The 18,077-nt window shown below is 33.5% G+C and overlaps 1 protein-coding gene across 3 annotated transcripts in view; it reads right to left on the bottom strand.

Annotated features, from left to right (window-relative positions):
* The window catches only part of LOC111053336 (E3 ubiquitin-protein ligase Nedd-4), a 91,728-nt gene that overhangs the window by 51,341 nt on the left and 22,310 nt on the right, over positions 1–18,077 (bottom strand). For 2 of the 3 annotated variants that reach the window (XM_039420980.1, XM_039420982.1), the window contains 5 exons: positions 16,082–16,160; positions 15,096–15,134; positions 13,799–13,959; positions 6,225–6,432; positions 5,176–5,280 (listed from right to left, as the gene is read on the bottom strand). In XM_039420980.1, coding sequence (XP_039276914.1) covers positions 5,176–5,280; positions 6,225–6,432; positions 13,799–13,959; positions 15,096–15,134; positions 16,082–16,160 — 592 coding nt within the window. The remainder of the gene's footprint in view (positions 1–5,175; positions 5,281–6,224; positions 6,433–13,798; positions 13,960–15,095; positions 15,135–16,081; positions 16,161–18,077) is intronic. The other variant, XM_039420981.1, reaches the window with a different exon arrangement.

The raw sequence follows: 18,077 nt of genomic DNA, 5'->3' as shown, positions 1-18,077 counted from the left end.
GTCACATACGGTTATAGGAACAAGATAGAATCTTTGTGCGAGAACTTTTTGTTTAAGTCTACGAGGATTCTATATAATCTATCAACTAAATTGAATCATGACATAAAAACTTGTCACTAACTTGACATGTAAGTATTAAAAGAGAAGCTATAAATAAACTAAATTGAACTGATTAATTCGAAAATAGACATTACACAAGATAATCAAGTACACACTCAAATACATCTATTTATAATTGTAAACCATGAGAACAATGACTGATATTGCCCATTCAAGTAAAACTTGGTAATTAAAAATGTTCATCTATTTTTAGTTGGGAAACATGAGAATAATAAGTGAAACACTCCATCTCATCAAATAGACGAAAAAATTACAATTTTCAACAGGAAAATTGAAGAGAATTCTAATGAAATAATCAATTATTCAGAGTTCAAATAAATAATATTTTGGAAATTAAATCACATGATTCATTTAGCACTTACGTTCAAGTACTGGTTTCAAGTGAACTTTCATCTAATTCAAGTATCTCAGTATGTTTAATTATTGAATTGATCAAGACGTGGGCCGGCCTAGTGAATTTTCCAAGTTATATGGAATGCCCTAAATAACTTTAGAAAATTTTTTATTATTGTTTTTTTTCTTTTTGCTGAGGGTTACGCTCACATAAACTTCAAGCTTGTGCGTGAGTAACGATGATGAGAGATGATGGGACCTACAGCTTTAGATTGGTTCCGAACCACCGGGAAGCGATTTCTAAACTCATGAATGTTTTTTAGCGTAGTCTGGTCCAGAAATATTTATCCTTCCAAAAGGGATTAGCAATCGCACAAATCTTTTCTTATCTGAGCGATAGCGTATTATCAGCACAACCAAGGAGCTAACCACTCCAAGAAGAGCTTCCATAGTTGAATGGCACATATCAGATTAGAATAATATTATTAACAAGATAAATTTATTTGAATTATTTGAATGTGGAAAGATCAAAGTCTAAATTGAAACATTGAAAGTTTTTAACGGTTTGACTTTCTCGATTTGAAGATTAAATTTTTTATATGAAGCATTCACGTTTATTCTGGAAGGTACAGTTGATGGACAATGGGGTCGTGGAAGACCCCGGCTACAGTATTTGGGACAAATGACTAAGGATATGGGTGCTATGAGCTATGTACAATGGAAGAGAGTAGCAATAGACAGATTTAGATGGAAGGCTGCCAACCAATCAACCGATTGAGCTGAAAGAAGATGTTGTTAGATTTCGTCTGCCGTCCATTCTTCACTTCAGCTTCTTTGTAGTAGTCGCGCTGGCAGTTTTTGAATCTTGGCGCGCTTCTGCTGCCAACTCTACTTTAATCAGCTGACTTGTTCGTCGCTCTTGTTTTTCGTCATTCTTTCTTCATTTATAGCTTTAGAATACATTGCATATTTTTTAAAGATTTTCGTCGATTGTCCTAATTAGGATGTTTTCAGGTCTAAACTTTTTAAGCTTGTTTTTTTGGTTCTGCGTCGTACAACACAGCTTTACCCCCTGCTTCGTCTCTCGTAAACTTCGTTCGTTTTTCGCTCCAACTCGCTTTTGTCCAGAGATCATGTAGCTCTGCATTTTTCAGGTTTTGAAACCGTTCTTTTGCATTCAATCTCATTCTTCAGATCACTTTTCAAATGTTATAAAGTGTCTACAATCAAGTCAACAATCAATCTTGAGTTTTAAACTTCGAAGTCTTAAATTCTCATAACTTTCAATTCAGTGCGTCGCAACTACATGTTTCATGTCTACTCAAGTGTTTTTCCAAGTTACTTTGGACTCAGGTTTCAATGAATTTCAATAAAATTGCATCTCTCAAACATTCGTTCTGCAATTCTAACTCACTTTTTACAAATTTGAGTTGTGCTCCAAGCTCTTCACATAAGATTGTCTCGCTGTTGCATCACATTGCACTGTGACTTACTGCATCGTAGCTGTAAATCACTAATAGCCACATTGTTGCCGCTTTTCTTCCCTTGGAACGACTTCATCATTTTGAATCCTCGCTCAACTCCATGTTTCTCTTGATTCGTGAGAACATTTGCTCCTCCGGTAGTCCTGCCTCTGCTGCAGCTTCCCATCGACACGTCCTGGCCTGGACATGTCCTATCTCTTGGCACTTTGAAGCTGCTAACCTTACATTGAGCTAAGTATTTTGTATTCAATTTACCTTTTCTCTTACATATACGTATTATCTACTGTTTTTGATTTTCAAAATAGTTAACCTAAAAATCAGATTTTATTGACCATTTATTCATTAGGCCATCTTCATTGTCATTTTGATATTTAGCAACTTTTTTCACATTGCCATTCACTGGCTCAAACCTGAATTATCATGTATTTTGTACACCAAATTTTTGTGAATCTTTTCAATTATCTTTCATTCTAGTCAAAGTTATTACAATTTGACTTTTGATTACAATTATCAGCTTCAATTATTTTGGTTCTTAGTTCCATTCCCTTGTTTGGATTTGTAAGGATCTTTTTTACAATTTTCAGCTTCAATTATTGTGATTCTTAGTTCCATTCCCTTGTTTGGTTTTGTAAGAATTTTTATCATGAATGTTAACGTTTGGCAATTATCAAACCTTTTTTACAAACTCTAGTTAATCAATTCAATTTTAACAGCCTCAATCAATTTGTTCTTAAGTCTATTCTCCAATCTGGACTCACAAGAATCTTTGTAACATTACATATTATCTTTAGTATCTCAGTATTCAAATATAACATCTAATTTTGAAGATTAATTCATGTTTTACAATTAAATTTGATTCAATTATACTTTCATTAACTGCACTATAAGTCATAACTGCATTATAAGTCACTTTCAAGATTGTATTATCAGTATTGTATTTCTCGTTAAAATTGCATTCCAGTGACATCACTTATATCAATTTTTATTAGAAGGTTTTCACACTCAATCTTTTAATATTTTCTAATACTATAGTTTTCATCTATTTTATTTGAAATTTTTCTTACTTGTAACTACAACTCAGAAGTATTAAGAAACTTTAGCATCACATTGATTGGTGATTGCTCACATTTAAAAAAAACATCACATTTTAAAGTGTAGATATTAATTTTTTTGGAATTCCATCAATTGAATCATTATTATTGTCATTCATACTTGAATCAGTATATGTTTACTTGCACCTCTAGAACTTTTGTATGTTCAAGTTTTTACCTTGCACCAACCAATCTTCCATTTATCAAAATAAAATCTTGTATGATTATAAACCTATTGTTCTCATTTGGCATTGACCTTTCCTAGTATTCATATATTAATTAATTTTCCCTAAGCTATTCCCTGCTACCAGTAACTTTAATGATCGGTTTGCATTCAATTTCTGATCAATTTTGAATGTACAACAATCATTTGAAACTTTATGTATGATTGGGTTGGATTCAGAAATAACACTCTTAGTTGTTTCATTAATTTATTACCAAAGTCCACTGCTCTTTTCATCCAGATCATACAGATGTTTCATATGAGATACATAATATGAAATATGAGTGGGTGATTCGATTTTAAAGCATTCTTGGTCTCTGTAGCTTAAGTCTTTCACACTTAAGTTTAATTTAAGTGTAAATAAGTCCATCAAATTTAAGTTTAATCTAAGCATATTGCATAAATCTAACTCAAATTATTGTAGTTGAAGATCAAATCGAGAAGAAACTGATAAATTCAATGTCACTGATATTTGAAATGATGATTAGAAAAATGAAAATTCAAAATTAATACAAACAGAAAATAAACAGATTCCCACTCATTAGAAAATAATTAGAAATGTCTAAATTAAATATGCCACCTCAAACATACTCACAGCATAAAGAAACTGATTAGGGGACCCTCAAAAGTATTTTTTTAACTTTATGGATCCAAGCTTGCATTGTTTTATAATGAAAGATTGAGTGGAAAATTAGGAAACCCCAACAAAATGCCATGTGACACACATGCAGAAAACATAGTAATTCATTGATCAGCAAATCTTAAAAAAAATAGCAGGCTTTATATGATTAAGAGAATGACTATTAAATTTTCAAATCAAACACTGGAAATCTTAAATCAACCCGAAACATGATTAAACAGTTAGGAGCTCAAGGCACCATAGTAAACCGAAATTGATTAAAATAAACGAACCCAAAAACGGTGTGATTTGTGAATATTTTCTATGATTATCAGATGAGATATGAGAGATGATACTCAATTCATTCAACTGAACTGTTACGACTGAGTCAGATTTTAACGGTGCAAGTAACGATGGAGAAAAAACATTTTTCGTTCTTTTCTTGTTTCGACGTTATTTTAAATAATAATGACTAATTCAGCCAAATTCACAACAATTTAACCGGTCAGGTTGGTTGTTGGCCAGGTGGTCTGGGCGTTGCAACTTGCAGTCTGCTAGCACTGCCTGGTCGTGGGTTCGAGTCCCGCCGATTGACATGGACATTTGGCATCTCATCAACCATGCACACATTCCATTAGTCACGCAGAAGCAAAAAGATTATGTGGGCACTATCCGCAAAAAATGTAATCAGAAAAAGAAGAAGAGACAAGACAAGTCCAGTACAATAAGACAAAAAAGAGAATAGGAAGATGAGAAGAAAAGAGTAAAAATAGGAAGAGGTGAAAGAACCAGAGAAACTTGGATGAAGAAGGGAAGAAGATAATGTGTGGACAAGGAAAACATGTAAAAATTTAATGTGGAAAAAGTATCAATTCATTTTTCCTGGATGTTGCCCACATAAAGTATTCAATTGTGCTTCGGTAATGAGATAAGAGATAATGGAAAGGTTTAAAATTGTGCCGTAATCAGTCTTTTACAGGTTGATTATTAATTGAGTGAAATTAATTCAAACCGTCAGCTTTCCTCTGAAATCGCAACAATGTTTCCCGTTCATCGAATGCTGACAGTTTGATGTGATTCTCACCACAGCAGGCTTCATCTGACTGAGCCACAACAGTACGCAAATACAAGTTTGTTTTGTTGTTTTACTTTATTCACCCGCGCACCGGTAAAACCTGACTCATTGATATCAGATCAGTCAAAGGAGTTGAAAAGTTGTGAATGAAACAACAGCAGCAGCAGCAGCAGCAATGACGTGAATTGGCAAACTTGACGAGCAAGGAGCAAAGGAGCAAGCCTACTCACATGAGCACAATACTCCACACCGAACGGATGTTCCACTTCCACCCAATCCGAGTCATCGTTACCTCCGTCATTGAACGTATCAAGTGATGGCAATGCATCAAAAAACTTTACCACCGAAAAAGAGCAAACAAAACAAAAAAGGGAGATAGAAGAGATTACTCAAATCAAAATTAATTACCCATTTTAACACAAAAGCATATGCCTCAAAAAACAATGTACTAGAGCTGCTTTTTTATTGAGCAGAATGAGCTGAGAACAAATAATATTCTATTTTATTAAAAAGCAACAAAATAAAATATGTGAATTTGAAGATGAGATCTGTACTTTATCAATAGCAGTTTTTCTTTTGTGCTAGTTTCATGTATCCAGTATTATTTTGGACTGAATAATAGTTGTTTTCGAAACAAAGTTGATAAGTGAAACATGATGTTATCCACTGCAATGTTTTTTTCAATTAGTAATTGTGTCTACCAATGGAAATTGATGTAAAAGTTCGTCCATTGATTATGGGTATCAAGAGTGAGCACTATTTTATACTGATTCAACAAAACCTTTGCATTCCAAAAACATCAGGAACTAAGCTTTCTTCAGATATTTTCCAAGACAAAATTTTCATAATAAACGAAGTTTCTTATTGGAAGTTCAAAATGTTTTAATGGAAATGTTGTATTATAACAGTATAAGGAACTAAACCTTGTTCAGAGCTTTTCCAATACAAATTTCAAGTTCTCAAATTCAAATTCTTCATTTAACAAGACAAGCATATAGTATACAGACATTTGATAATCTCCCATATGGACCTCAAGGATCTGTATTTCGGTCGACGAATCAGTAGTCAATTAAAAAGGTTTAATTATAAGTATTATGAGTGAGTTGGAAGTACAAAAGTAGGGTTAAATAGCCTCACCCTTTCAGTCATGAACTAAGCCCTTTCCTAAAAAGCAGTAATGAGGCACCACATTAATATATAGATATAGATAGATAAATAAATAGATGAGTTAATGGAAAAAATATAAATAAATGAAATGTGCTAATGTTTATAGAGTGACCTGGGCAGGTGACTCGACAGATGGCCGCGAAGGGTGGTCGACGATGACTCCGTCCCAGCCAGAGTCGCTGTCCCTCCTACCCCCTCCTCCACTCCTCTCCTCATCCACCCCTCCTCCCACTGCTCCACCATTGGTGGTGACGTCATTGTCCTCCTTCACGTAGGCATGGTACAGCTCTAGGTTGCCCTTGACGCGCGATCTCCCACTGCTGGTAAGACAAATCACATTAATTTGTTAGCCAATTATATTTATAAATTAATAAAAGCCGTCCTGAAATGAGGTTGTAGTGAGGGGTTACACAGTGAGTTCAGTTGGTTAGAAAACGTGATTTATGAAAGTTAAGAAAGTAAGTGTAAAAAAGATCATTGATATCTCAAAAAGCTGTAATGAAATTCAAGTTCGTTAGTAATGTACTTACCATTTATAAAAGTTAAAATGTAACTGAACAAAATATCGATGGCATTTTGAATACCGTAGTTGTCAGAAAACTAAACTTTGATAGTGGGTTACTCAGTGAGTTGATTGGAAAATGTTATTTGAAAAAGTTAAGAGAGTGAGAGAAAAATGTTGTCATATTTATGAAAGACTCTCAAAAAATTGAGGCAGTAACAGCTACATGTTACATGAATCAATTTAATCAAAGAGCTAAATCAATTAAAAATTTCAATTTGGTCCATCAAAGTGGTTCTTAATATAAATGCTTCTTAATTATAATGCTCAACCAGGGTGTCCACTGAATCAGACTCAGAAAATTCCCGTACAATTCACTTATATTTCACGTTTTTCCCGGTTTTCCCCGCCGGTTAAAAAGCATTATTAATATGAAAGAAAATATAAAATATAGGTTGGGGAGGGGGGTATGGGGTTACTCAGAAGGGGGGTCCATTTATAAAAATGTAATATTCTTAAATAATAATTTCAAAAGTGCACAAATATGTTTTTCATCAAAACGTAGCACCATTATACGATTATAACTGTACACTGTATTTCAAAAAATATAAAAAGACAATTTTGAAGGAAAAACGAAACTCCCTAACCTACCTTTAACCTTTAAAACATTATAGTCCAGTCACTACCGGTTAATACATTGGTGTTTGCGATATATTGTAGTTCTGATTTTTCAATATATTGTTTGGATACATTAAAGAAGTTTAAAACCAATTTTTGCATGAAAAATTTTCAATATATTCCGATTGTCACAATTGAAATTTATAATTAAAAATCCCTCTGGGCGTAATTCTGTGCGCTCTACCCGGTCTCAGGTTGAAGAGCACAAAATTACCCAGAGTGATTTTGAATTATACATTTGAATTGTGACAATCGGAAGATATTGTTGATTAAAAACTAAAATTCATTAAAATTGACATTAAAATTTTACTCGTTTTTGTAACTCAGTACACATTAGATATAGAGAGCTTCGGATGATTCCATTTTATTTAGGATTGTATAATCTGAAAAAGGCGAAAGCAAATTTTACTGTCCATTGACTGGTTTTGGCAGAAATAGCTTAAAGCTGGAAAATTTATCGAAAATACTAGGTGTTTGGGCCATTCTGTATCTAGCACAAGGAAATTTGTACTCAAAAATTGGTTCTGGACTTCTCTTATTGACCGAGCGAAGAAAGGTTTAAGATTCATGTCGACGGTTTTGCATTTCTCTTTATGTTTATATGTTGCGCATTTACGGCGAAACGCGGTAACAGATTTTCATGAAATTTGACAGGTATGTTCCTTTTTAAATTGCGCGTCGACGTTTATTAAAGGTTTTTGGAAATTTTGCATTTCAAGGATAATAGAAAAGAAAAGGAGCCTCCTTCATACGCCAATATTAGAGTAAAAATCAGACTATAGAATTATTCATCATAAATCAGCTGTCGAGTGGATTATAAATTGCATGTATTGACGCATGCAATTATTGAATATCTCAATGTAACTTAATGAAAAAACAGCTGTTGTGATGACTAATAATTGCAGTGAGGCATGCAATTGATAACTTGAAGTAGCATTTCTCCCGAGTTTTCTCTGCTTTCAACTGGGTAAGCTTTTGATGATAGTAGCATATAGCTCTCTACATCAAATTATTAGCATTGTCGATACAACGACCCAAACAGCCATTAGTCGTTTATACACCGATATCTCGCCGACACGACAGGACAGGACAGAAATTACTCTGATGGACAGTATTAGAGGAGACTGTGGTTTACAACTGTGCGAGGTCTACTATTCACAGAACTACTAGTGTATCAACATAATATTGAAAAATCAAAACTACAAATTTATATTGCAAGCACACCCCCTTTTTTCATGTCTATAGTGACTGGACTATTATTAAACAGAAAATTTTAGGTTTTGAAAAACATGTGTGATTTGATGTATTATTTACTTATTTATGGTTACAATTATTACAATATGATTGGGGAAGAACAACAGGCTTGGCCCAAAACTATTCTATCCCTAAAATTTTGAGAATGAATAACATGTCCAAAAATAGGTTATGTTTTTACTGTAAGAGGATAAAATTCAATTTCTGTCCAAAAATATATATGAGCTAGATATTTTGAATACCAAATTGTAGTCAAATATTACACTCAATTATCACCAAACATTGAATAAATTAAGTTATTTCAAAAAATATCCTATCAATAATATTCCAATGTCTATAATATCTACACCAGATACGGAACTATACCTCAAATGGATATAAAGGTATGTCCACACATGCCGAACCGAACCTCGAACAGCGCAGCGAATCGTACAATCCGCCGTGCATCGAACATTAGCAATATTATGTTTCATAATGTTAACCAACCACCGCGCAGTTCCCCGAGCTGTTCTTCGTGCCACAAGCCGCTCTTTCAACCGTTCTCCACGCCGTTCGCCGAACATTGAACTTTTTAGCCAATCAGAGCCCTTGATTACAATATTCGCCGTGCAGGTCGCGTTCCAATTTTGACTATCCATTACAAGTGGAAAGCATGCGAATACTTTCGCGAACATTAAGGCTAGCTTCACACGCTTTCGGTTTCATTCGGTTCGGTACGTTTTCGGTTCGGTTCGGTTCGTTACCGAAAACGAATGAGGCTTTCATACATGTCAGGTTTTAATTCGTACGGTTCCAATTAGGCATTTTCTCCTCAAACACAACTGTGTTTGGATTTTCACAGTTCATACTGGTATATTTAAATATAGCAGCTTGTGTTAAATTGTGATATGTTATTTCTTGAACAACAAAATTTTAAAATTAATTAAAAATTGTGAATTATTTGAATAGTTTCTTTTTGATTATGTTAATTTTGGATGTTCAGAGAGATGATTTTTTCGAATTGAAAATTTGTTCTTGTTTTGACACATGGTATATAAACTTCATCTCTTCTTTCCATTGATGAAATCATGTAATATTCGTGGAAAAATAAAAACATAATAATAAAAAAACAAAAATTCTCCCTGAGATTTAATTTATATCTTTCATATTTTTTTAGCAAACTATTCATTCAGAAAGAAATGTTCCTGTGAACTAACAGAAATGAATTGACCATAAATAATGACCATAATTTTGACTTGGAAATTTTTTAAACCGATAATCACGATATCACTTTAAAATAAAAACAAAAAAATCTGGTGCACTCACACAACTTTCCTTGCCGTTATGAAAATTGATCAACTGAAATTAGTGTTCCCGCGCATATTATATCTACTATTCTAAGATCTGAGACAGCTGGTGACAGAACAATAGCGCTGCAGACACACGAAGTCTGCTATCTCTTCATAGTGAATGATTTAATAGAATCAACAGTTGCCAATAGGTTGCAATTGAATAATCTTATTTTCTCGCATTTCGAGCTTATTTTCAATTTTAGGTGAAAATGTTACTAAACATAAATTGTAGAGATTTTCATGCTAAATCTTTTCCACTTGAATTTTCTGTTCAAATTGTGTATGAAGCCTGATCATTGGGAATCTAAAATCAAACTTTGCATAGATGGGGTGGATCTCCTGGAATTTTTACAGATATGGGACTTGTGGCAGTTGATAGAGCTTATCAATAATTATTTCAGGTATAAATTTGATCAAAATCGTTGGAGCCGTTTCCGAGAAAATTGCAAAAAAAACCTGTTTTTGACAACATTTTCGCCATTTTAGCCGCCATCTTCAATCGCATTAGATCGAAATTGTTCGTGTCGGATCCTTACGGTGTAAGGACCTTAAGTTCCAAATTTCAAGTCATTCTGTTGATTGGGAGATGAGATATCGTGTACACACAAACACACACACACACACACACACACACACACAGAGACCCAAAAACTACTTTTTTGGACTCAGGGGACCTTGAAACGTATAGAAATTTAGAAACTGGGGTACCTTAATTTAATTTAATTTTTTTGGGTACCTTAAAAGGCAAGCGTGTGTGGAAGACTTTGTTTTTTCCCGTTTCCCTAGCAACGAATTCGAATATGATGAAACCTATTCGTGTCGAGGGGGCGTTCGGTGCTATGCGGTTGCTATTCGGTACCGAATTACCGTTTCACACTTATCGGAATTTGCCGAAAACGAAACGAAACCGAATGAGTGTGAAACTAGCCTTATACAGTACATGCCTCTTCTTAATTTATTCAATCTATATTTTGAACAGTTAAACAGTATAGGAATCGATATTAATGTTTAATGCAAATAGAATTATTTCTGAAAAATTAATGATTGGATAAATTTCAATATTAAAATCTTGGTGACCAAGAACTCAGTATCATGACAATCATTTCCTTTTAAAATTATAATAATTTTGTTATTTTTAAACTAATTAATTTCACTGACTAACCATATAGTTGACTGGAATATATTCTGTAATTTCAATATCTTATTTATTCTAATAAATAATACAGTATATACTAACTTATAAAAAGTGACATCTATATGAATATTTTCCACTTGCCATCTTTTTGTTGGTAAGAGCATTGATCATTTATTTCACAAAAAAATAGGTAGAGTTGAATAATTTCCCCCAAAAGGTGTGTTTTGGCAAGCCAAGAACGTAGTTTTGTAATTGAAGAAATGCCAAGAGGTGCATAGGACCTTTTTAGGCTCGCCAAAATCAATAATAAAGTTTTATCACGGAATAAGGGAGTGTTATTTTCAATTTTTCGTCATTTTTGCAATTTGGTATGAAGAAACCGTACAAATAGATTATTACGCGATTCGCAACATTCAGAACAGTCCCGTACTGAACTGTACTCTGCACGACACTCCACAACGTTTTCGGCCGACTGCGTCAGTCAGTCTATCAGTGACTTAAATGAAAAAGGGACTGAAATAATTATAATAAAATAAAAATCTCATAGATATTTACAATTTATGGCCGGGACACACATAACCGCACCGAGCCCGCGCCGCGGTACGGCTGAGTGTCGGACGTTCTACAGCGAGTGAGAAAACAAATGCTTTCAAACGTGTAGGGACACATACTACCGCACCGCGTCAGCACCGTCACCGTGTTTGTTGCCCGAGCCGTGCCCGCGCCGTCACCGACTAGTTCAGTTTACTTTTTGACGGTGACGCTGCGGCCTCGTTTAACATAGAGAGTGAAAAACTCATTGAAGAGATAGGAAGTTTTCCAGTTTTGTACAATCAAAGTGATGGGAAATATGGTTGAACGGAAAAATAAGTTGAACCAAAAGTAAAAGTAGAACCAAATAAGTTAAGTCAAAGATATATTAGACATAATATAATAGATAATAAAAAAACAACAAAAAGTATCAAAGAAGGAACCCGTGATTGTATCTTGAATTTCAAATTTAAAACTAATCACGAGTAAATGCAGAAGGCAGAAGATAACAATTTTATTGCTGATATACATTTACGATACATGACTGATTGTGATATTGTTATGCACCGGAATATATACAAGCACTATGATTCTCATCTTCTGTGTCTACAGGTAATTAGTTTAAAATTGAAAAATATATATTGAAATCGGATGTAACAAGCTTTTAATAGTGTAGACCACAGTAGCACTACAGAACTGAGACACTGCTGCCGCTTGGCTGTCGCACGGATATGTGTGTTCTCCTACCATCATCACCGTGTCGCGGGCTCGGTGCGGTTATATGTGTCCCGACCATTATTGATGCAAATATAAACACATAAAAGAATGCGTTCTCGCATTGCGCGTACATAATTAAAAACAAAAACATCAAGCAGAAAAAACAGTTCATCCAATATGTTGCTTATTTGAAATGACCCTGATCAATACCGGATAAGCAAGGCGGATAATATTAATTTTACGTTATTATAAATACTCTAAATACTTTTGTTACAAAATATATCATAATATCCTAGAGTCTGTTTGATTGAATTCTCCAATTTATTTAGTACCTATCGATTCAAAATGGATGATCAATATTATTGATTCACAAGAGAGTATGAATCCGAATCAAAAGAAATCCAAATAAAATAATATTCTAATCATGTTGGAAAAAAATCAGTGATTGAAAGATAATTAATGATTGTCTTGGAATTATGTTTTCAGATGTCATTGACACTATGCAAAATGATGTTTTGAAGCCGAAATCAGTAAAATAAATCAACAGAACAGATGTTTCATTATTAAAATTGTAAAATATTCACCACTTGACAGCATTTTATTGTTTGAGTTTGCTGAGAGGTTCGCTGAGCTGTTCGAGGTTCGGCATGTGTGGACATACCTTAATAGTGAATATAGAAAGAAAACTTACTCGTTCCGATAGAACCTATTGATACACGGCACCGATAAAACGCCACATCGATACTCCAACCTGCGTCACCCATCACTAATACACCACTCATCCACCGGCTGAACTTTAACTATGTCCTTTAGTATTATAATTAATATACAATTAGCTAGTTGATGGAAGTTTAAAAAAATTCCCGTACAATTCCCGTAATTTCCCGCCCGAATGAAATTCACGTACAATTCCCGGATTTCCCGGTTTTCCCGCCGCGTGGACACCCTGTCAACACAATACAAAGTCTAGTAAGCTGAAAACTTCATTATCCGCAGCTGAATATCCACTGCATACAGTAGGCATGCACTGTAGATGTAGTTATATGATAGCTGAAAGCCTTCTTGAAATTTATAGCTGAAGATCTCTATAATATAAAAATATGGAAGGGTTTCATTCGTAAGTGCGATGTTTCAGATATGCGAGTATTTCAACATTTCCTTATTTGTGTTTATTAAATAAAATATCAACATTTCAAATAATATTAACATATTGCCATTTGAAATCCAAAACCTAATCTCCCTAACCTTTCCTTTTATCTTTAAAACCTAATTGAACAGAACATTTTAGGTTACACTAGACAAACTGAAACACGCAGTTCTGAAGCACTCCCAATATACATACGGTAATGCTAGATTAATGCTGCTCGGCCATCGGTTAATGTATTAATTATTTATTGCTTTCTAATTTGCTCTCAATTGGTCCTATTGCTTCCGCTGTGAATTTGTCATATCTGATTGTTCTGTATGACTGAGTTGTATGATTATGATTATTCACGATAAAGAAATCTGAATCGAAAGAAAAATGTTTCTATGTTTACCTGCGAGGTCTCAAAATGTACTGTTTGTTCTGTACATCACGGCCATCGGCTTCTTTCGGCAGATTGATGAGTGTCAGCTCAACCATCCCTAGAAAATCATCTCTGGTCAGACGGTTTTCATCAAAAACCTGTAGAACTAATTTATGCACGTCTGGTTTCACCTGAAATTTCAAGATATGATATGACATTCATTAGAACGAAAAAAGGTCTTATCTAAAAGTTTTTTTTTAATATTCATAAAAAATAAGACTCAATTTGTGCCTGATCTTCATCCCTGATTTCTAATGAAATTCTGCTCTGCTGGTTGGTAAGTGAAAGAATATCAACAGTTCTTATTGAAGTTGCACACATTTCCATTCGGCCAAGGTGTGAACACTCTCATAAGAACCAATTGCATTTTTTTCTGCCCAGCAAAGGAGAAAATTTATTACAAGTAAGGCTCAAGAGAACTCATTTTTTCATAATATCTAGGGAGAAATGTAATGACTTTAATTAATTATAAAAATGGCCGTTTTCACACTAACCTATTCATCACCGACAGGACAAGATAGAAAGCCTCTCCAATTGAATGATTGGGTTGGCAACCAATAGGAGAGCTATCTGTCCTATCGTATCGTGTAGGCGAAAAATTGTCGTAGGCCATTGTCGTAGTTCATCAACTGTAGATAACCATTATTTTATGGGTATTCTAACGGTATGATTAATGAAAGATTAATATTCATCTTGTGGAGAAATAGTATCGAGATAAAGTTACTTCATTTTAAATTTAGTTTAAACTTCAATTTAGTTTTATTACTATTTGTAGTAACTATAAATAATTTGTTACTATTTGCAGTACCTAACTATAATTTGTTACTATTTATTGGTAGCTCTTACTGATTATTTGAATATTCCATTTGTAAGTATAATCTACAATACGTTTTTCTATAACTGATGTAGAAGGAACACTTGAAATATTAATGATACTATTATCTATAATGATACTATTTCTGAAGACTTTTACACACAGCTGAAACATTGCTAATCTTGCAAACATAAGAAACAATATTTTTCCAATATTTGTTGATGTATTAACGGTGTAACACTAATTTGTATTTTCGTTGAATTAACTATTGTTTATTCTATTATAAAAATTGAAAACTTTCGCCCAAACGAGTCAATTATGTGAGGATGATTCATCATGACCTCTGATCATTCATTCAAACTGTCATCTTTTTTATTCTATCAATTATTTGTAACTAAATTTGAATAAAGGCGAAAAGTAAATTTTTCAATAAAGATCTACTTATTAACTTACCCAGAAGATGAACTCTTCATTCCATTTGGGGTTCAAAGTCTGTGAAATAGGAGAAAGTTGAAATTAGAATGACCTGATCATTTCAAGTGAAAGAGACTCAATTGACTAACAATTCCATTTTCATCAATAAGCTTGATAATCAACAGCATCAAATAAAATTTGTTTGCAGAATTATAATAATTTCTTAAACACATAAAATTTCACAACAATAATCAAAAATAAGGAAATCACTTATGGAATGAAATATTGTTTCAATTAATTAAATTGTGATTTAAATGAATAAAAAGATGACACAGCCATTAATTTACCAAATAAAAAGATGTTACAAGCATTAATCTATTACGATAAGGAGAAACTAATTTGGTTGCTACACCACAATCAATCTCTATTCATCAATCAAACTCAAATTTTATCTTTACAATGTGTAGCTTAGATGTTGACATTATGATCAGACACATGAAGAGGGGAATACAATTTATGAAATGTTTAATTGATTATTATTATAGACACTCCTCTAAACCTTATGAGATGAATTCCAAATTCGTCTGAAAGATTTCACGCCTATAAACAAGTCTACATAAACATACAACGCTTGTGTAGAACTATAGCACAAGTAATTTGAGTGTTCCTCATTATTTGTATACATCATTCATCACTCATCCTCATCACTCTAGTATACTCCTCAGTAGGCTACATTTACAGTAGTGCATGAATGATAAAGATAGCCATTCAATTTAATTTAATCTATGTTTTTTTATAACGTATGTTTCATGACGGTTTTTTGTTTTTACTTTGTTAGTTGAATGTTAATGTCAACATTCAAGCTACACATCACATCGTTAGAATGCAATTCGAGTTTGGTTGATGAATAAGACTGTGAAAATGATTTTTAATCATTCATTTTCCAACTCTGTATTATAATATTAAAAAATATTAAAGGAATTTCCTGAGAAGTGAATGAATTTGAATATAAAATTATCACTTACTCTTTTCTTAGTCTTCGTAAGCACTGAATCCACAAATATTGAATCGGTTGTCATCAAATCAACCCTGACATACGGATCGCTGCAACAGAGCAAGAGAATTGTTTCAAATGTTTACATGAAAATAGTAGCATGCTATGATAGAATTCACTTCATTGGTTGAGTATATACTTTGATATCATTTAAGGGATATGTTTTAATAGTCCAGTCAAATAGTCGTTTTTCAGGGAACAGCCCCGAAAGAATTTTTCTCGACGGTTCTATATGTATTTTGGGGCGCTGAGTTCGAATCTGAAATTTGCTGACACGCCAGAGGGCGGCACACCCCCAAAACCCCCAAAATTTCGGACTATTTTCAATTTTCCCATTTCATCTCGTGAACCTTGAAGAGTTTTTCAAGAAAAATAATTCTCGACAAAATTGAAGAGAATAAAATTCCCAATAAATTGAGTGGTCGCGCAGGATTCTAACATTTTTGGTTCCGGAGTAACGAATTTTCAAAAAAGGGGTATTTTTTAAGGGGTTTTCAAAATTATGCAAACCTACCACTTCTACCCTATACAACATGGATATTTTTCTAGTATAGATGAAAAACCACACATCACGTGAAAGAAAAATTCATTATGAACAGGATTCCTTAGGAATTTTCGAATTTGATAGTGGTGGGAGGGGGGATATACCCAAAAATAGAAAATCATGTCCTACAGCCAAAATACAAATTTTTCATTATAATTCCTTTTCAAGGCCTTCCTAACAAAAAAATACATATTTCGGCTGAAATCATCTTACGCGAGTTATTTTCTATGAAAATCACCCGTTAGAAACATTCAATTTCAGTATTTCCAAGTGGGGGGTACGTCATAAGGATACGTCAAGGATCAAAACTTCAAACACTTATAACTTTTGATAGAATGATCAGATCTCCTCGTACTACAGCTCATTCTTCTCAGCTCGCCAAGGCAGTTCAAAACCATGTATCATAATTAAAATTTGATGGAAAAATAAAAAAATCCACTTTTCTTGTATTTTAGCCCCTATAACACAGAAAAATGGCAAATTTCTATATTCGAAACTGTGTATCTCGTTAATCCGAAATGATAAAAAATGGTACTTGGTCTTGATTTAAAGAACTGAATCTCCTCTTTCATGTGATGTAAATGAATTTTGTAAAAATATAATCGTGAGGTAAGATACGTTTGATTAAAAAAAATCAAGAAATTTGCGATATTTTCCTCATTTTCACAGTCTCGACAGTTTTTCGATAATAAACAGTCATGCAAGATGGGTTTAAGGCAACGTAGCTTATAGAACATGTAATTATCTTTCATTTGAGACCAATCGCAAGTTTCTATCATGTATCTTACTCGTTTTAGAGATTCTTGGTTTAGAGATGTGATGGTTCACAAGATAAAATGGGAAAATTGAAAAAAGTCCGAGATTTTGGGGGTTTTTGGGGATTTTGGGGGTGAAGCCGCCCTCTGGCGTGTCAGCAAATTTCAGATTCGAATTCAGCGCCCCAAAATACATATAGAACCGTCGAGAAAAATTCTTTCGGGGCTGTTTCCTGAAAAACGATCATTCGACTGGACTATAAGGGATGCTGTCAGTTTGAAGTGAATCTTAATTATTTATAAAGGCAATTTTGAAAAATGGATAAGATTTTAATAGATGATACTGGAAGAGGGGCTTCTTGAGACCAGCTTCACCTGAGAGCTTCTAAGTCAGCATCTGATTAACATTGGTTTGCTATCTTTGTCTGTCATTAGACAAAGCAGATATCTCCTTCATTTTCAAACTCCACACCGTTACCAATAATAGACTACGTGGAAATATTATAATAAACTACCAAAATATTAAATATCAATTAAAAAAACCTTATTATCAGATAATGATAATTTGACTTTCTCTACGAATCAAATATATTTTAGATATAATTTATCATTATTATCAAGAATCAACAATAAGGTAATTGACATTGTTGTCACTATTTCTTTTCTAT

The sequence above is a fragment of the Nilaparvata lugens genome, chromosome 2 (genome assembly GCF_014356525.2).
Source record: "Nilaparvata lugens isolate BPH chromosome 2, ASM1435652v1, whole genome shotgun sequence".
NCBI lineage: Eukaryota > Metazoa > Arthropoda > Insecta > Hemiptera > Delphacidae > Nilaparvata > Nilaparvata lugens.
This window is presented reverse-complemented; position numbering and strand designations above follow the sequence as displayed.